The sequence below is a fragment of the Mustela putorius genome, unplaced genomic scaffold (assembly GCF_011764305.1).
Source record: "Mustela putorius furo isolate JIRA1106 unplaced genomic scaffold, ASM1176430v1.1 tig00003898_pilon_pilon_pilon, whole genome shotgun sequence".
NCBI lineage: Eukaryota > Metazoa > Chordata > Mammalia > Carnivora > Mustelidae > Mustela > Mustela putorius.
This window is the reverse complement of record NW_025422047.1, coordinates 9,758,398-9,772,258: the sequence shown is the minus strand read 5'-3', so window position 1 is coordinate 9,772,258 and position 13,861 is coordinate 9,758,398. Positions and strand designations below refer to the sequence as shown.

General features: G+C 35.4%; 1 protein-coding gene across 4 annotated transcripts in view; it reads left to right on the top strand.

Annotated features, from left to right (window-relative positions):
* Positions 1 to 13,861, top strand: part of UBR1 (ubiquitin protein ligase E3 component n-recognin 1) — a 143,621-nt gene that overhangs the window by 90,474 nt on the left and 39,286 nt on the right. For 3 of the 4 annotated variants that reach the window (XM_004751218.3, XM_045067680.1, XM_013055460.2), the window contains exons 30-33: positions 6,311 to 6,516; positions 7,918 to 8,011; positions 8,763 to 8,912; positions 12,662 to 12,759. In XM_004751218.3, coding sequence (XP_004751275.1) covers positions 6,311 to 6,516; positions 7,918 to 8,011; positions 8,763 to 8,912; positions 12,662 to 12,759 — 548 coding nt within the window. The remainder of the gene's footprint in view (positions 1 to 6,310; positions 6,517 to 7,917; positions 8,012 to 8,762; positions 8,913 to 12,661; positions 12,760 to 13,861) is intronic. The other variant, XM_013055459.2, reaches the window with a different exon arrangement.

Genomic DNA, 13,861 nt, shown 5'->3' with positions numbered 1-13,861 from the left:
AATAATAAAACTAGAAATTAATGCAAAACTTAAACAATTAACAAGTTCCAGCCCTCTAGATATTGCATGTTAGCAACATACTGGTTAGAAAGTAATGAAAAAATTATGAGCAACTATACACCAGCAAATTTGACAATCTGGAAGAAATGGATGCATTCCTAGAGACATATAAACTACCAAAACTGAACCAGGAAGAAACCTGGAAGAAACCAGGAAGAAAGCCTGAACAGACTCATAACCATTAAGGAGATTGAATCAGTCATCAAAAATCTCCCAACAAAAAAGAGCCCAGGGCCAGACGGTTTCCCAGGGGAATTCTACCAAACATTTAAAGAAGAATTAATACTTATTCTTCTGAAACTGTTCCAAAAAATAGAAATGGAAGGAAAACTTCCAAACTCATTTTATGAGACCAGCATTGCCTTGATCCCAAAACCAGACAAAGACCCCATCAAAAAAGAAAATTACAGACCATTATCCGTGATGAACACATATGCAAAAATTCTCACCAAAATACTAGCAAATAGGATCCAACAGTACATTAAAAGGATTATTCACCATGACCACGTGGGATTTATTCCTGGGCTGCAAGGTTGGTTCAACACCCACAAATCAATCGATGTGATACATTAATAAAAGAAAGAACAAGAACCATATTATACTCTGAATAGATGTTGAAAAAGCATTTGACAAGTACAGCATCCTTTCTTGATCAAAACTCTTCAAAGTGTAGGGATAGAGGCCACATACCTCAATATCATCAAACCCACCTTTGAAAAACCTACAGCGAATATCATTCTCCGCGGGGAAAAACTGAGAGCTTTTCTGCCAAGATCAGGAACATGGCCAGGATGTCCACTACCACTGCTATTCAACATAGTACTGCAAGTCCTAGCCTCAGCAATTAGACAACAGAGAGAAATTAAAGGCATTCAAATCGGCAAAGAAGACATCAAACTCTCACTCTTTGCAGATGTTATGATACTTTATGTGGAAAACCCAAAAGACTCCACTCCAAAACTGCTAGAACTTGTACAGGAATTCAGTAAAGTGTCAGGATATAAAATGAATGCACAGAAATCAGTTGGATTTCTACACACCAACAAGACAGAAGAAAGAGAAATTAAGAGTCAATCCCATTTTGCCCAAACCCATAAGATAGCTAGGAATAAACCTAACCAAGGAGGCAAAGAATCTGTACTCAGAAAACTAGAAAGTATTCATGAAAGAAATTGAGGAAGACACAAATAAATGGAAAAATGTTCCATGCTCATGGATTGAAAGAACAAATATTGTGAAAATGTCTATGCCATTTAAAGCAATCTACACATTTAATGCCATCCCTATCAAAATACCATCCATTTTTTTTCCCAAAGATTTGGAACAAATAATCCTAAAATTTATATGGAACCAGAAAAGACCCCGAATAGGCAGAGGAATGTTGGAAAGGAAAGCCAAAGTTGGTGACATCACAATTCCAGACTTCAAGTTCTGTTACAACTGTAATCATCAAGACAGTATGGTACTGGCACAAAAACAGACACATAGAACAGTGGAACCGAATAGAGAGCCCAGAAATAGACCATCAACTCTATGGTCAACTAATCTTCGACAAAGCAGGAAAGAATGTCCAGTGGAAAAAAGACAGTCTCTTCAACAAATGGTGTTGGGAAAATTGGACAGCCACATGCAGAAGAGTGAAACTGGACCATTTCCTTACACCACACACAAAAATAGACTCAAAATGGATGAAAGGAAACCATCAAAATCCTTAAGGAGAGCACAGGCAGCAACCGCTTCAACCTCAACCACAGCAACTTCTTCCTAGGAACATTGCCAAAGGCAAGGGAAGCAAGGGCAAAAATGAACTCTTGGGACTTCATCAAGAACAAAAACTTTTGCACAGCAAAGGAAACAGTCAACAAAATCAAAAGACAACTGACAGAATGGGAGAAGATATTTGCAAATGACAGATCAGATAAAGGGCTAGTTTCCAAAATCAATAAAGAACTTATCAAACTCAGCATCCAAAGAACAAATAATCCAATCAAGAAATAGGCAGAAGACATGAACAGACATTTTTGCAAAGAAGACATCCAGCTGGCCAACAGATACATGAAAAAGTACTCAACATCACTTGGCATCAGGGAAATACAAATCAAAACCACAGTGAGGTATCACCTCACACCAGTCAGAATGGCTAAAATTACAAGTCAGGATACAACAGATGTTGGAGAGGATGCAGAAAAAGGGAAACCTTCCTACATTTTTGGTGGGAATGCAAGCTGATACAGGCACTCTAGAAAACAGCATGGAGGTTCTTCAAAAAGTTGAAAATAGAGCTAAGCTACCCTACAACCCAGCAATCGCACTACTGGGTATTTACTCTAAAGCTACAAATATAGTGATTCGAAGGGGCATGTGCACCTGAATGTTTATAGCAGCAATATCCACAATAGCCAAACTATGGAAAGAACCTAGATGCCCATCAACAGATGAATGGATAAAGAAGATGTGGTATATATACACAATGGAATACTATGCAGCCATCAAAAGAAATGAAATCTTGCCATTTGCAACAACATGGATGGAACTAGAGGGTATTGTGCTGACCAAAATAAGTCAATCAGAGAAAGACAATTATATGATCTCCCTGATATGAGGAATTTGAGAGGCAGAGTGGGAGTTTTGGGGGGTAGGGAAGGAAAAAATGAAACAAGATGGGATCGGGAGGGAGACAAACCATAAGAGACTCTTAATCTCACAAAACAAACTGAGGGTTGCTGGAGGGAGTGTGGGTATGGAGGGAGTGGTTGGCTTATGGACATTGGGGAGAGTATGTGTTATGGTGAATGCTGTGAAATGTGTAAGCCTGACGATTCACAGACCTGTACTCCTAAAGCAAATAATACATTATATGTTAATAAAAATAGCTAATAAAAGAAAGTAGTGAAAGAGATACCATATATTTATCCAAACAAGAGGATATAAGCAAATATGTGCTCAGAGTTACTTACTATTATCAGTACTTGAAAAAATTAGATGCTATCAACATTATAAATCTGTGCCTGTTGGAATTTCCCCGATTACTTGTTAGTACTAGGTTGAGCATCTTTTCCTAAGATTGTTCACTAGTCTGTTGTGTTTTGTTTTCTGGGAATTACGTGTCACTTAATACTTTTATTATTTATTTTTTATTATTGATTGATTGCATACATAAAATTATGTTCTCATTGAAAACCATTCCAGGGACGCCTGGGTGGCTCAGTTGGTTGGACGACTGCCTTCGGCTCAGGTCATGATCCTGGAGTCCCGGGATCGAGTCCCGCATCGGACTCCCAGCTCCATGGGGAGTCTGCTTCTCTCTCTGACCTTCTCCTCATTCATGCTCTCTCTCACTGTCTCTCTCTCAAGTAAATAAATAAAAAAATCTTTAAAAAAAAGAAAACCATTCCAATAAAATATTAAGTTTCCTTTGACCATCCTTTACGTAAGTCTTTCTGCACAGATAATCACTGTTAATAAGTAACTTGTATTCTAAACTTATTTCTGTGCATTTATTTATATGCACTTAAGTAATTTTGTTTTGTGTTTTTTAATAGTTTATTAAAACTTGACTTTTGTTCTACAGATTGTTTTTTTACTCAGTGTCTTATAAATCTTTTCATGTTACTATTTATAGATCTGTGGTATAGATTCTACATGATTCTTTATGACTACTGCATTATATATAGTGTGTATATATAATATTTTATTTATCAGACTTTGGGTGTTTAAGTTGATTTTCCCTTATTTTCCAGTTTTCCCTTGTTATAAACAATGTGTCAGAACATATTTTTATATTTGCCTTCTTGTACAGTTGTATTAAGTACTTCTCAAGGGTGGAATTAATATGTGAAAGGGCTGAGTCATAATTATTTGAAATTTTGATATTGCCACAATGTCCTACAGAGTGGTTTTACCAGTTCCTACTCCCAACAGTGTTTGAGAGTTCCTATTTCCTTCATTTTTACCAATACTTACTATTATCAGTACTTGAAAAAATTAGATGCTATCAACATTATAAATCTGTGCCTGTTGGAATTTCCCCGATTACTTGTTAGTACTAGGTTGAGCATCTTTTCCTAAGGTTGTTCACTAGTCTGTTGTGTTTTGTTTTCTGGGAATTACGTGTCACTATCCTTTGCCCATCTCTGTTGGGTACTTTGCTTTTGTTTTATTATGGATCTTTAGAAGTCCTTTAAAATTATGGGTACTAAGCTTTGTTGCATGTTTCCCATATTTTGTCCCTAATTCTTTAGCATTAATTATGAAGTTTAGCTATAGAGAAGTTTTCAGTGTTAATAAGGACAGATTTATCAGTCTTTTAGAGTTTTAATTTTTTGTATCTTAAAAGGCTTTCTCAGGTCCAAAGTCACAAATGCATTCTCTTACATTTTTTTTTAAGATTTTATTTATTTATCAGAGAGAGAGGCATTCTCTTACATTTTTAAAAATAAAATTTTAATTACACAGTTATATTGATACATTTTCCTTTTAAAAATCAAATGTGGGGCCTGTGGGGCTCAGTGGGTTAAAGCCTCTGCCTTCTGCTCAGGTTCGAGCCCCACTTCGGGCTCTCTGCTCAGCAGGGAGCCTGCTTCCCCCTCTCTCTGCCTGCCTCTCTGCCTACTTATGATCTGTGTCTGTCAAATAAATAGATAAAATCTTAAAAAAAAAAATCAAATGTTAGACATGAAACTAAAGTTCTGTTTAAGTACTGGCCTAAATCCAGGTCCCCTTTCTGCCCTTCCTCAGAAGATATTCTGGTCATAAGTTTTATATTTATCCTGTCAGAATGGCTATTATGCTATTACATACAAATATATGGAACTATAGAAATTATATAGTATCATTCAGTCTTTTTGTTTTATTTGCAGTAAGTGGTATTGTGTATGTGTCATTGTGCAACTTGTCATTTTCACTTGGAAATCTATGCAGTATTTTCTTACATACAAAACGAGCACAGTGTTCCTCAGTCTTGGCATTTGGGCAGCAGTTCTTTTTCATGCTCCATGAATTGCAGGACAGTTAGTATCTCTGGCTCCTCATCCACTCATTCCAGTACTGTCTCCCAGTCCTTATGATAACCAAGAAAATAAACCTTGCCCCACATCTTGCTGAGCACCTCCTATGAGGTTGTACAACATGTAGCTTTGTAAACTGCACCTTTTAAAAACTACATAATAATCTGTATGATATAATTGCATTTACATTGATGATGAACATTTAAGTTATTCCCAGTTTGTCGAAAGATTTCTGACATTTCAGGGAGCTTCTTGCTCAGGTAAAGCAGTATTGCAGAGTAGTTCAGAGCATGGCCTATGAAGTCAGATCCTGTGGGTTAAATCCTGGCTTTGCTATTCATAGTGATGAGTCATTAGGTAAGTCTCTTACTGTCTCTAGGCCTCAGTTTCTTCATCTTAACAATGGAAGGTAATATTAGGACCTACTTCATAGGGTTGTTGGAAAGATTAAATGAGTTAACATAATGTAAAGTATTTGAAACAGTGCCTCACATCGTAATTAGTGATTTATAAATATTTGCTGTTATTATATTATTATTACACACATTGAGTACATACTAAGAATTGCTAAATCATTAAGATGTAAGTTTTTATTTTAATGCCTACCAAAATAGAATAGAAACTTAAATGCCTAGTAAGAGGGAATGGATAAAACTATTACCGGCCCATATAGTAAGAGTACTGTGCAACCATTAAAAACAATGTTTCTGAAGAAATTTTAATGACCTGAGAAAACAACTAAGATATAAGTGAATACAAGATGCAAATCTATATATGTAATATGATCTTAATTATGTATAAAGAATGTTATAAATAGAAAGTGAACTGGACGGGAATATACAAATGGTTATCTTTAGGTTGTGAGTGTATCATGCTTTTTTTTTTCTTTTTTATACTTTGTAGATTTTCCAAAATTTCTTAATAAGCATGCATTACTTTTATAATCAGAAAAAAACATAACCCAGCTTCTTGGTACAATAAATTAAGTATAATTATATAGTCTACTTTGTGATCTGCTTTCTTTGCACTTAGCAGCACAAAGTGTATTTTCTAATAAGCAAATTAACTGGTAAGAGTCAGAAAAATCAAGGGGAAAGATTTTAAGCTAATATTGCTAAGTTATCATTTTTATTTTACTATTTTTGTTCTTAAAGTTCTTACCCTATAGTTACTTAAAATCTACCAAAATATAAAGACAAGTGACCAAAACATGTGTCCTCACTTCTGGTCGTTTCTCTTGGTAGCACCCCAGCAGTCAGTGACTACTCTAGAATTGCTTTGGGTCCTAAACGGGGTCCGACTGTTACTGAAAAGGAGGTGCTGACATGCATCCTCTGCCAAGAAGAACAAGAGGTGAAAATAGAAAATAATGCCATGGTATTATCGGCCTGTGTCCAGAAATCTACCGCCTTAACCCAGAACAGGGGAAAACCTATAGAACTCTCAGGGGGTATGTATTATTTAATAAATATCCTTTTGAGCATTTCTTTTCGTATTTATGTGATTAGAAAAAATATTGAAGGAAGTTTGGGAAATGAGACTGTATTTAGCTTTACTTAGACCACATTTTATCCATGTGTAAGATGGACTCTAGGTCCATGTTGGCTCCTCAGTTTTAATTTTTAATTTTAATTTTTGTTATACTTGGCCACACTGCTCAGTCTGTCTCTACCTGCCTATCTCCATTTCTCTTTGCTGAACCTTTTAAAGGTAGAATGCAGGCATATGACTTTCATCCCTGAATATTTCCACATGCATTTTTTAAAATTAAGAATAATCTATTATATATCTATCATACCATTATAACCTTTAAAAAGATGAATAATAATTCAGGACTGTCACTTAATGTCAAATCCATATTTGGATTTTCCCAGTTACCCTCAAAATATCTTTTTTCTTTAACTAGACTTTTCTCTTTTTTAGGATCCATATGTTTGATGCATCACCTTTATTATGTCAATTTTAGTCTAATTTAATCTAAAATAGTCACTTAGCCTTTTTTATGATAATTTGTTTGAAAAAATACAGACCTATTATTTTGTACAGTGTCTTACATTGTGGATTTGTCTGATTGTTGTCTCAAGATTAGGTTCATTTTAAAGATTTTCTTGGCAGGAACACTAGGTAATTTTTTTTTTTTTTTACATTGTATCAGAGTTAGCTGCTTTATAATATATCTTGCAATAATAAAAACAATAATGATGATTAAAAAAAAGACTAACATTTATTGACTACTTACTGTATGCCAGGCACTGATGAAGTGCTTTTTTGTGTATTTACTCACTTAATCCTCACAACAACTCTTTGAGTTCAGTACCAATACTGGCTCCATTTACGGATGAAGGAACTGAGGCACGGAGAAGTTAAATAATTTGCCCAAGGCTATGAGTTTATATGTAATGAAACCAGATTTTGAACCACTTTTCATCTTTGCTTTTATCCAGTAGATTATAATGCCTTAAAGATCCCTTAAAAAGTAATTGAAATTACTGTTAAAATTATAAAAGTAAATTGTGTTTGAATCTTAGAAAATCACTTCAATAAATGAGACAAAGCAACTTAAACCCAAAGGTCAGGTTAAAAATGCAAATCAAAAATACAAGTTGTCATTAATTCATTTTAATTTTGAATCCTACCTAGAAGTCCAGGTTTTACTTTTCTCTAAAATTTTTTTTACTCTTAAGAATATATCTCCTGCTGTCATGATACTGTTGGATATTCCTAAGAAAGTTTATGGTTAAAAATTTAGACCTGATAATCTCTCTCTCTCTCTCTCTTTTTTTTTTCTTTCTCATTTTATGACCATGGGGGAGATGAATACATACCTCCTATTTTTGTCTTCCTGTACCAGAAATTGTGGACCCGCTTTTCATGGATCCAGACCTGGCATATGGAACTTACACAGGAAGCTGTGGCCATGTAATGCATGCAGTGTGCTGGCAGAAGTAAGTTGTCCTTCTGACATGTTCTTGAAAGAAACTAGGAATAATTGAAGTTCACTAAAGGCCACAAAAAGGCATGTTTTCTCATGTCTTTTCTTCCTTTTTATGTGAATAATTGAGCAGTTTTAATTGCCCATTTTGTTCGCATGATACTCATTATCACCTTTAGAAATGGGTGTAAAAATTTACTAGCTTTAAATTTTCACTACCCTTTGTACTTCCTCTCCATAAGCTAGTTACTCTTGATCAGTATTTGTATAAAAGAAGCTGTAATCTTTCTTCCTAAAAAATCTCATTTCCTTGAAAAAATGCCTTTGAGATAAAATAGGACAAATTCTAGTTCCACCTCTAAAAGAGAAAAATTCCGAACTATAATTCCTAGGAAATCTTCATATAGGTTTCACCCTTTTGACATTATTAAAATACACAATTTTCCTGTAATAGCCTTTACTACTATAGTTGGCTGTTAGAAATGAGGGAACTAGTGTCTACATTGTATTTCCATGCTGTTGAGTTAGGAGCCACGTTATGATTCAGTAGAATTTTTTTAAATTTGTTTCTGCCCTGATAGATCTTCCAGTTTGCCCCCAAAAGAATGGGTATTCTGTTTCTTCTGTAATTGTAACTTGGGTTTTGTGGCATGTAGATGCTAAAGATGTTTATTGAGGCAAAAACTCCAGATTTTTGCCACTTGGATTAAAGATTAAAGATAAATGCGTTGTTCTAAATGGACACATGCCTTGGAATTTTGCAGGTATTTTGAAGCTGTACAACTGAGCTCTCAGCAGCGCATTCATGTTGACCTTTTCGACTTAGAGAGTGGAGAATATCTTTGCCCTCTTTGCAAGTCTCTGTGTAATACTGTGATCCCCATTATTCCTTTACAACCTCAAAGGATAAGCAGGTATATTTTAATTCATGTTTTGGTTAATTTTTTTTAAAGCTATCTTTAATCCTTTCATTTGTGTCTGTTTTGATTGCTAGGGGGGTTTTTTTGCTATTTAATATAAAACTCTTTCTTTTCAGAACTTGCATTCTACTTTAAAAATATGATGAAAAGCCCCAGTGTTTGGTCTCTAAAATAACTAATGTTCATTAATTCAAATCTGTATGTTGTGTGTGTATCTCTAATAGTCATGAAAGTAATAGAACTTGGATCTCTACCTTAGCATTCACATAAGGAGACAAGATGCCAAGAAGATTCATTTCTTTCATCTAGTCCTTTGATACGATCACAGTTACTTTTTAGAATTTGGTTTCTTTAAAGGTCTTTGTATTATTATTTTAATTCTGTTTTTTCAGAAGATCCAGTTTTCTGCTTGTGGAGATGTGGACAAAATTTTAACTGTAAAAGTAAAAAAAACACTAGATTCATTGTGTATCTTGGGATAGATTTTGAGTTTTTAGACTAAGTTTTTAAACTTTTTGTTCTAACCATCTATGTGTGGAACTTGACGGCGAATTTATGCACTTGTTATGATAACTGTAACACTTAATTATATATTTTCTATGTTGTCACTGTTATACATGATGATACAGTATTATTGTTATTTTTTTTAAATGCAGTACATTTTTAATAATTGACCTAAGTTTTGCTGTAGAAAATGATTTTGTTGATAAAAACACTTTTAACATGTTTCCACAACAAAAGTGCTCAAGGGTGATAGGCTTGGCAATTAGGGTCAATAAGGAGTTGTTCTATCTCTACTATTACATGTCATTAGAAAACCTGATTTGAAAATTGTCTTCTACTCAGCATTTTGGGACACAAAATGTCATATTTTAGGAAGAAGATGGCACTGGAAGCATTTATCTTTTATTTTTTGAATAATTGATATGTTCTAGGCACTCTACCAAGCACTTGCTATATTATTTTTTTAATACTCAAATAGCCTAACAAAGGCAGGTACCATTATTGCCATTTAAAAGATAAGGAATTGGAGGGGCACCTGGGTGGCTCAGTGGGTTAAAGCCTCTGCCTTCAGCTCAGGTCATGATCTGAGGGTCCTGGGATCGAGCCCAACATCAGGCTCTCTGCTCAGTGGGGAGCCTGCTTCCTCCTCTCTCTCTCTACCTGCCTCTCTGCCTACTTGTGGTCTGTCAAATAAATAAATAAAAATCTTTAAAAAAAAAAAAAAAGATAAGGAATTGGAGACAATGAGTGGTTTTTACTTGCCCCAAGACAGACCTAGGATTTGAACCCAGATCTGACTCCACCAAAGCCTTACCTAACTATATACATGAAGACAAAGACAAAACAAATCATAATAAAATTAAGTGACCTTTCCAACTTCTTGTTAGCCTGTATAAGCCTTTTTTACACAGTGGCTTCCCGAATAAGGATTATTAAACATGTAAATTATTCTCTAAAGGAATATTCAGTACCTACTCCCCTTGATGTCTTTAAGAATAGAATGCTACAGGGGCACCTGGGTGGCTCAGTTTGAGCCTCTGCCTGTGGCTCAGGTCCTGATCTCATAGTTCTGGGATCAAGCCCTTGGTTGGGCTCTCTGCTCAGTGGGGAGTCTGCTTCTCCCTCTCCCTCTGCCCCTCTCCGTTCATACTCTGTCATGTTTGTGTACTCTCTTTTTCTCTCTCTCTCACTCTCTCTTAAATAAATAAAATATTTTAAAGTAAAAAGGAAGAATAGGATGCCTCAGGCCAGTCCTTTCTGAAGTTAGAACTGGGTCTCTTTGAACACTGTGACACTTTTAATTTGTAATAACACCTTTGTTACTTAGGATCTGAAATACATAATTATATATAACATTTTTATTCGGCACTTGAACCTTCCTACGTAGTTCGATGTATTTGCCTCTTTTGTTTTTAGAAAATCAGTATGAGTATAATCTAAGATATGAAAGTTAAGTGAATAAAAAAACTTAAAACTAGTAATAAACTGATATTTTTAAAGCATAGTACACTTTCTGAGAACTTTCTGAGAACTGAAAAATTCTTAGGTCAAGTATATGCCCAGATATGTGAATTTTGGCACAGTTCATTATATAATTTCACTTCACTCAAGACTGTCCTTCAACAGTCCCTTTTAATAACATTGTTTCTAGTCTCATTGTTTGTAAATAAAAGTTTGGATCAGTTCCCTGCCCTTACAGAATTTGTATTACAGAAAGGAGAGATGAACAATAAGCATACAAAGTGAGAAATACTATGAGAAAGCTAAAGCAGCAAGGTAAAAGGCTAGAAACAGATCAGATGCATAAGACTATAGACACAGTCATCAGGGAGCTCCTCTTTGGGATAATGAAATTTGAATAGGGACCTAAATGAAGTAGAAGACAAGTACTGTTAATCTCTGGGAGAAGAGAATTCTGAGCAGAGGCAATAGAAAGAGCAAATGCTCCAAAGTAGGAATACATCAGCATGTTTGAGGCACAGCAGACAGGTAGTATGTTGGAATGGAACAAGCAAAGAACCAGATCATAAAAGGGTTTATAAGGTAAGAAATTAGAATTTTATTTTTAGTATTAAAAACACAAAATATTTTATGTGTGATGGGAAACCATTGGAGTATTTTGAACAGAGGGGTGAGACCAGATTTACATTAAAAGGTCCTTTTGGCTGTTATACAATGAATACATAGATAATAATGAAGCACTGTTGTGGAAACAGGAAAAAGTTCAGGTGAGGGATAATGTAACTTGGATTAGGGTAGTAACAGTGGAGGTAGAAAGAAGTGATCAACTTGGTGTATGTTTTAGAAGGTAAAACCAGGAAGAATAGCTGCTGGGTTTGAAGGTGGGCTGTGAGAGAATCTGAGAAATCAGTGATGACACCTGGCTTTTTATTTGAATGACTAGAATGGTGATTCCCTTTGTTGACATGTTTTAATTCTAGGTGTTGGGCCTATGAGTGGTATCTTATTCCTTTTAAAGTTCTCCTCCCTCCCCAAACAACATTTTTTACATTTATTTATTTATTTTATTGACATATAGTTGATACACAGTGTTACTGTGTTTTCGGGGGTACAACACAGTGATTTGACAGGTCTATGTGTTATGCTGTGCTCACCACAAGTGTAGCTGCCATCTGTCACCACACAACACTATTACAGTACCATTGGCTATATTCCCTATGATGTGTCTTCGTCCCCATGACTTATTCTTTCAATAACTAAAAGCCTGTGTTTCTCACTCCCCTACACCCCTTTTGGCCCATTCTCTACCTCCTCCAGCAGCCATCAGTTTGTCTTTGTATTTATGGGTCTCTTTCTGCTTTGTTGGTTCATTTGTTCTGTTTCTTAGATTTCACATATAAGTGAAATCATATGGTATTTGTCTTTATCTGCCTGACGTACTTCAGTTAGCATAATACCCTCTAAATCTGTCCATGTTGTCACAAATGGCAAGGTGTTATCCTTTTTTATGGCTCAGTAATATCCTGTTGTGTATATACTACATCTTCTTTATCCATTCATCTGTCACTGGACACTTAGGTTCCTTCCACATTGTGGCTATTATAAATGATGCTAAAACTGTACTTATAGACACAAGTGTTTCTATGACCTAGGAAGTTAATCTGAAGGAGTTTGACTTTTTTTATACAGCCATTCATCTATAGAAAGACTCTACAAGTGCAGCTTTTCAGTCTGACTTCGTGCCAAAGGCTTAATAATTTTTAAATGTCATTTTTCAGTGAGAATACAGAAGCTGTTGGTCAACTTTTGACCCTGGAACAATGGATACAGACTGTTCTGGCCAGAATATCAGGTTATAATATGAAACATGCCAGAGGTTTGCTTAAATTTACTTTATATTTAGCTGTGTAAGATTTAAGTGTTAGAGTCTTTAATTTTTTTCTCAAGTATTTCCTGCTCTAAATTATGGTTTGCCAGTACAGATTTGTTGATTATCAGGAAGTAAAGGTTTTCAAAGCCAAGACTAAGTTTGGCTTAAATCACTTTATTAGATTAAATAATTTTCATACTGGCTAGCAATACAAACAGTGGTTAATCTGGAGTCACACTGCTTTTACACTGCTTGGAGCTAAATCTTAGATCCATTGCTTACTATCTCTGTGATCTCAAACAAGTTATTTAAGCTCTCTGTGCCTCAATTTTCTTATTTGCAAGGTTGGAATAATAATAGTACCTATCTCACTGATTGAAGGATTGAGTTATCCTTTGTAAAGTGAAACAGTGCATGATATATAATATAGGCATTAGCCGTTACTGTTAAAATTTTGTCAATATGTTTTTATTAATAATAAAAATAACATTTTAAAACTGTTACCTCATTTATATATTCCTTACAGTTGAGAGATAAGACTATCTAAAGACTCTGAGAAGTAAACAACAGCAGGCAGATTGAGGAGGGAAGTCAAAATTTGAAGAATGCTTGGCAATGAGTTTCCTGTTTCTTTTTCCCTCCTTTATTTCCCAGCTTTGACCCCAGGGTAGCCTGAGTCACAGAGCTTTGCATTGGATATGAACAGCAAAAAAAAACTCAAGAGATTCCCTCTTTTTGGCCAAAGAATCAGGAAAAGAAGCCCCTCAGAACTGGAAACTGTAAAGGGAATTCCTGTTGTGGTTTTTTTCATCTTCTGACCCTCTCCTGAGGTCAGCCCCAGTCATGGAGCTACAGTGCCATGGTGGTCATATAGACGCATAAAATCCCAAGAGAAAACCAGTATCTCTGGCCAGAGGAACTGGGGAAAAAAAGGACCTCTGTGTTCCAAAGAAGGCAGGGCGAATCCTTACTATTTTTTCTGTCTTTGCCCCACAGCTTCACCCCACAAGTAAACCCAGTCACCTGAATCTACTTGACAACAGAGGATACTAAAACTGAGAGAAACATGTCATTTTGGCCAGAGGAACTGGGGGAAAGGGCCCCTTGG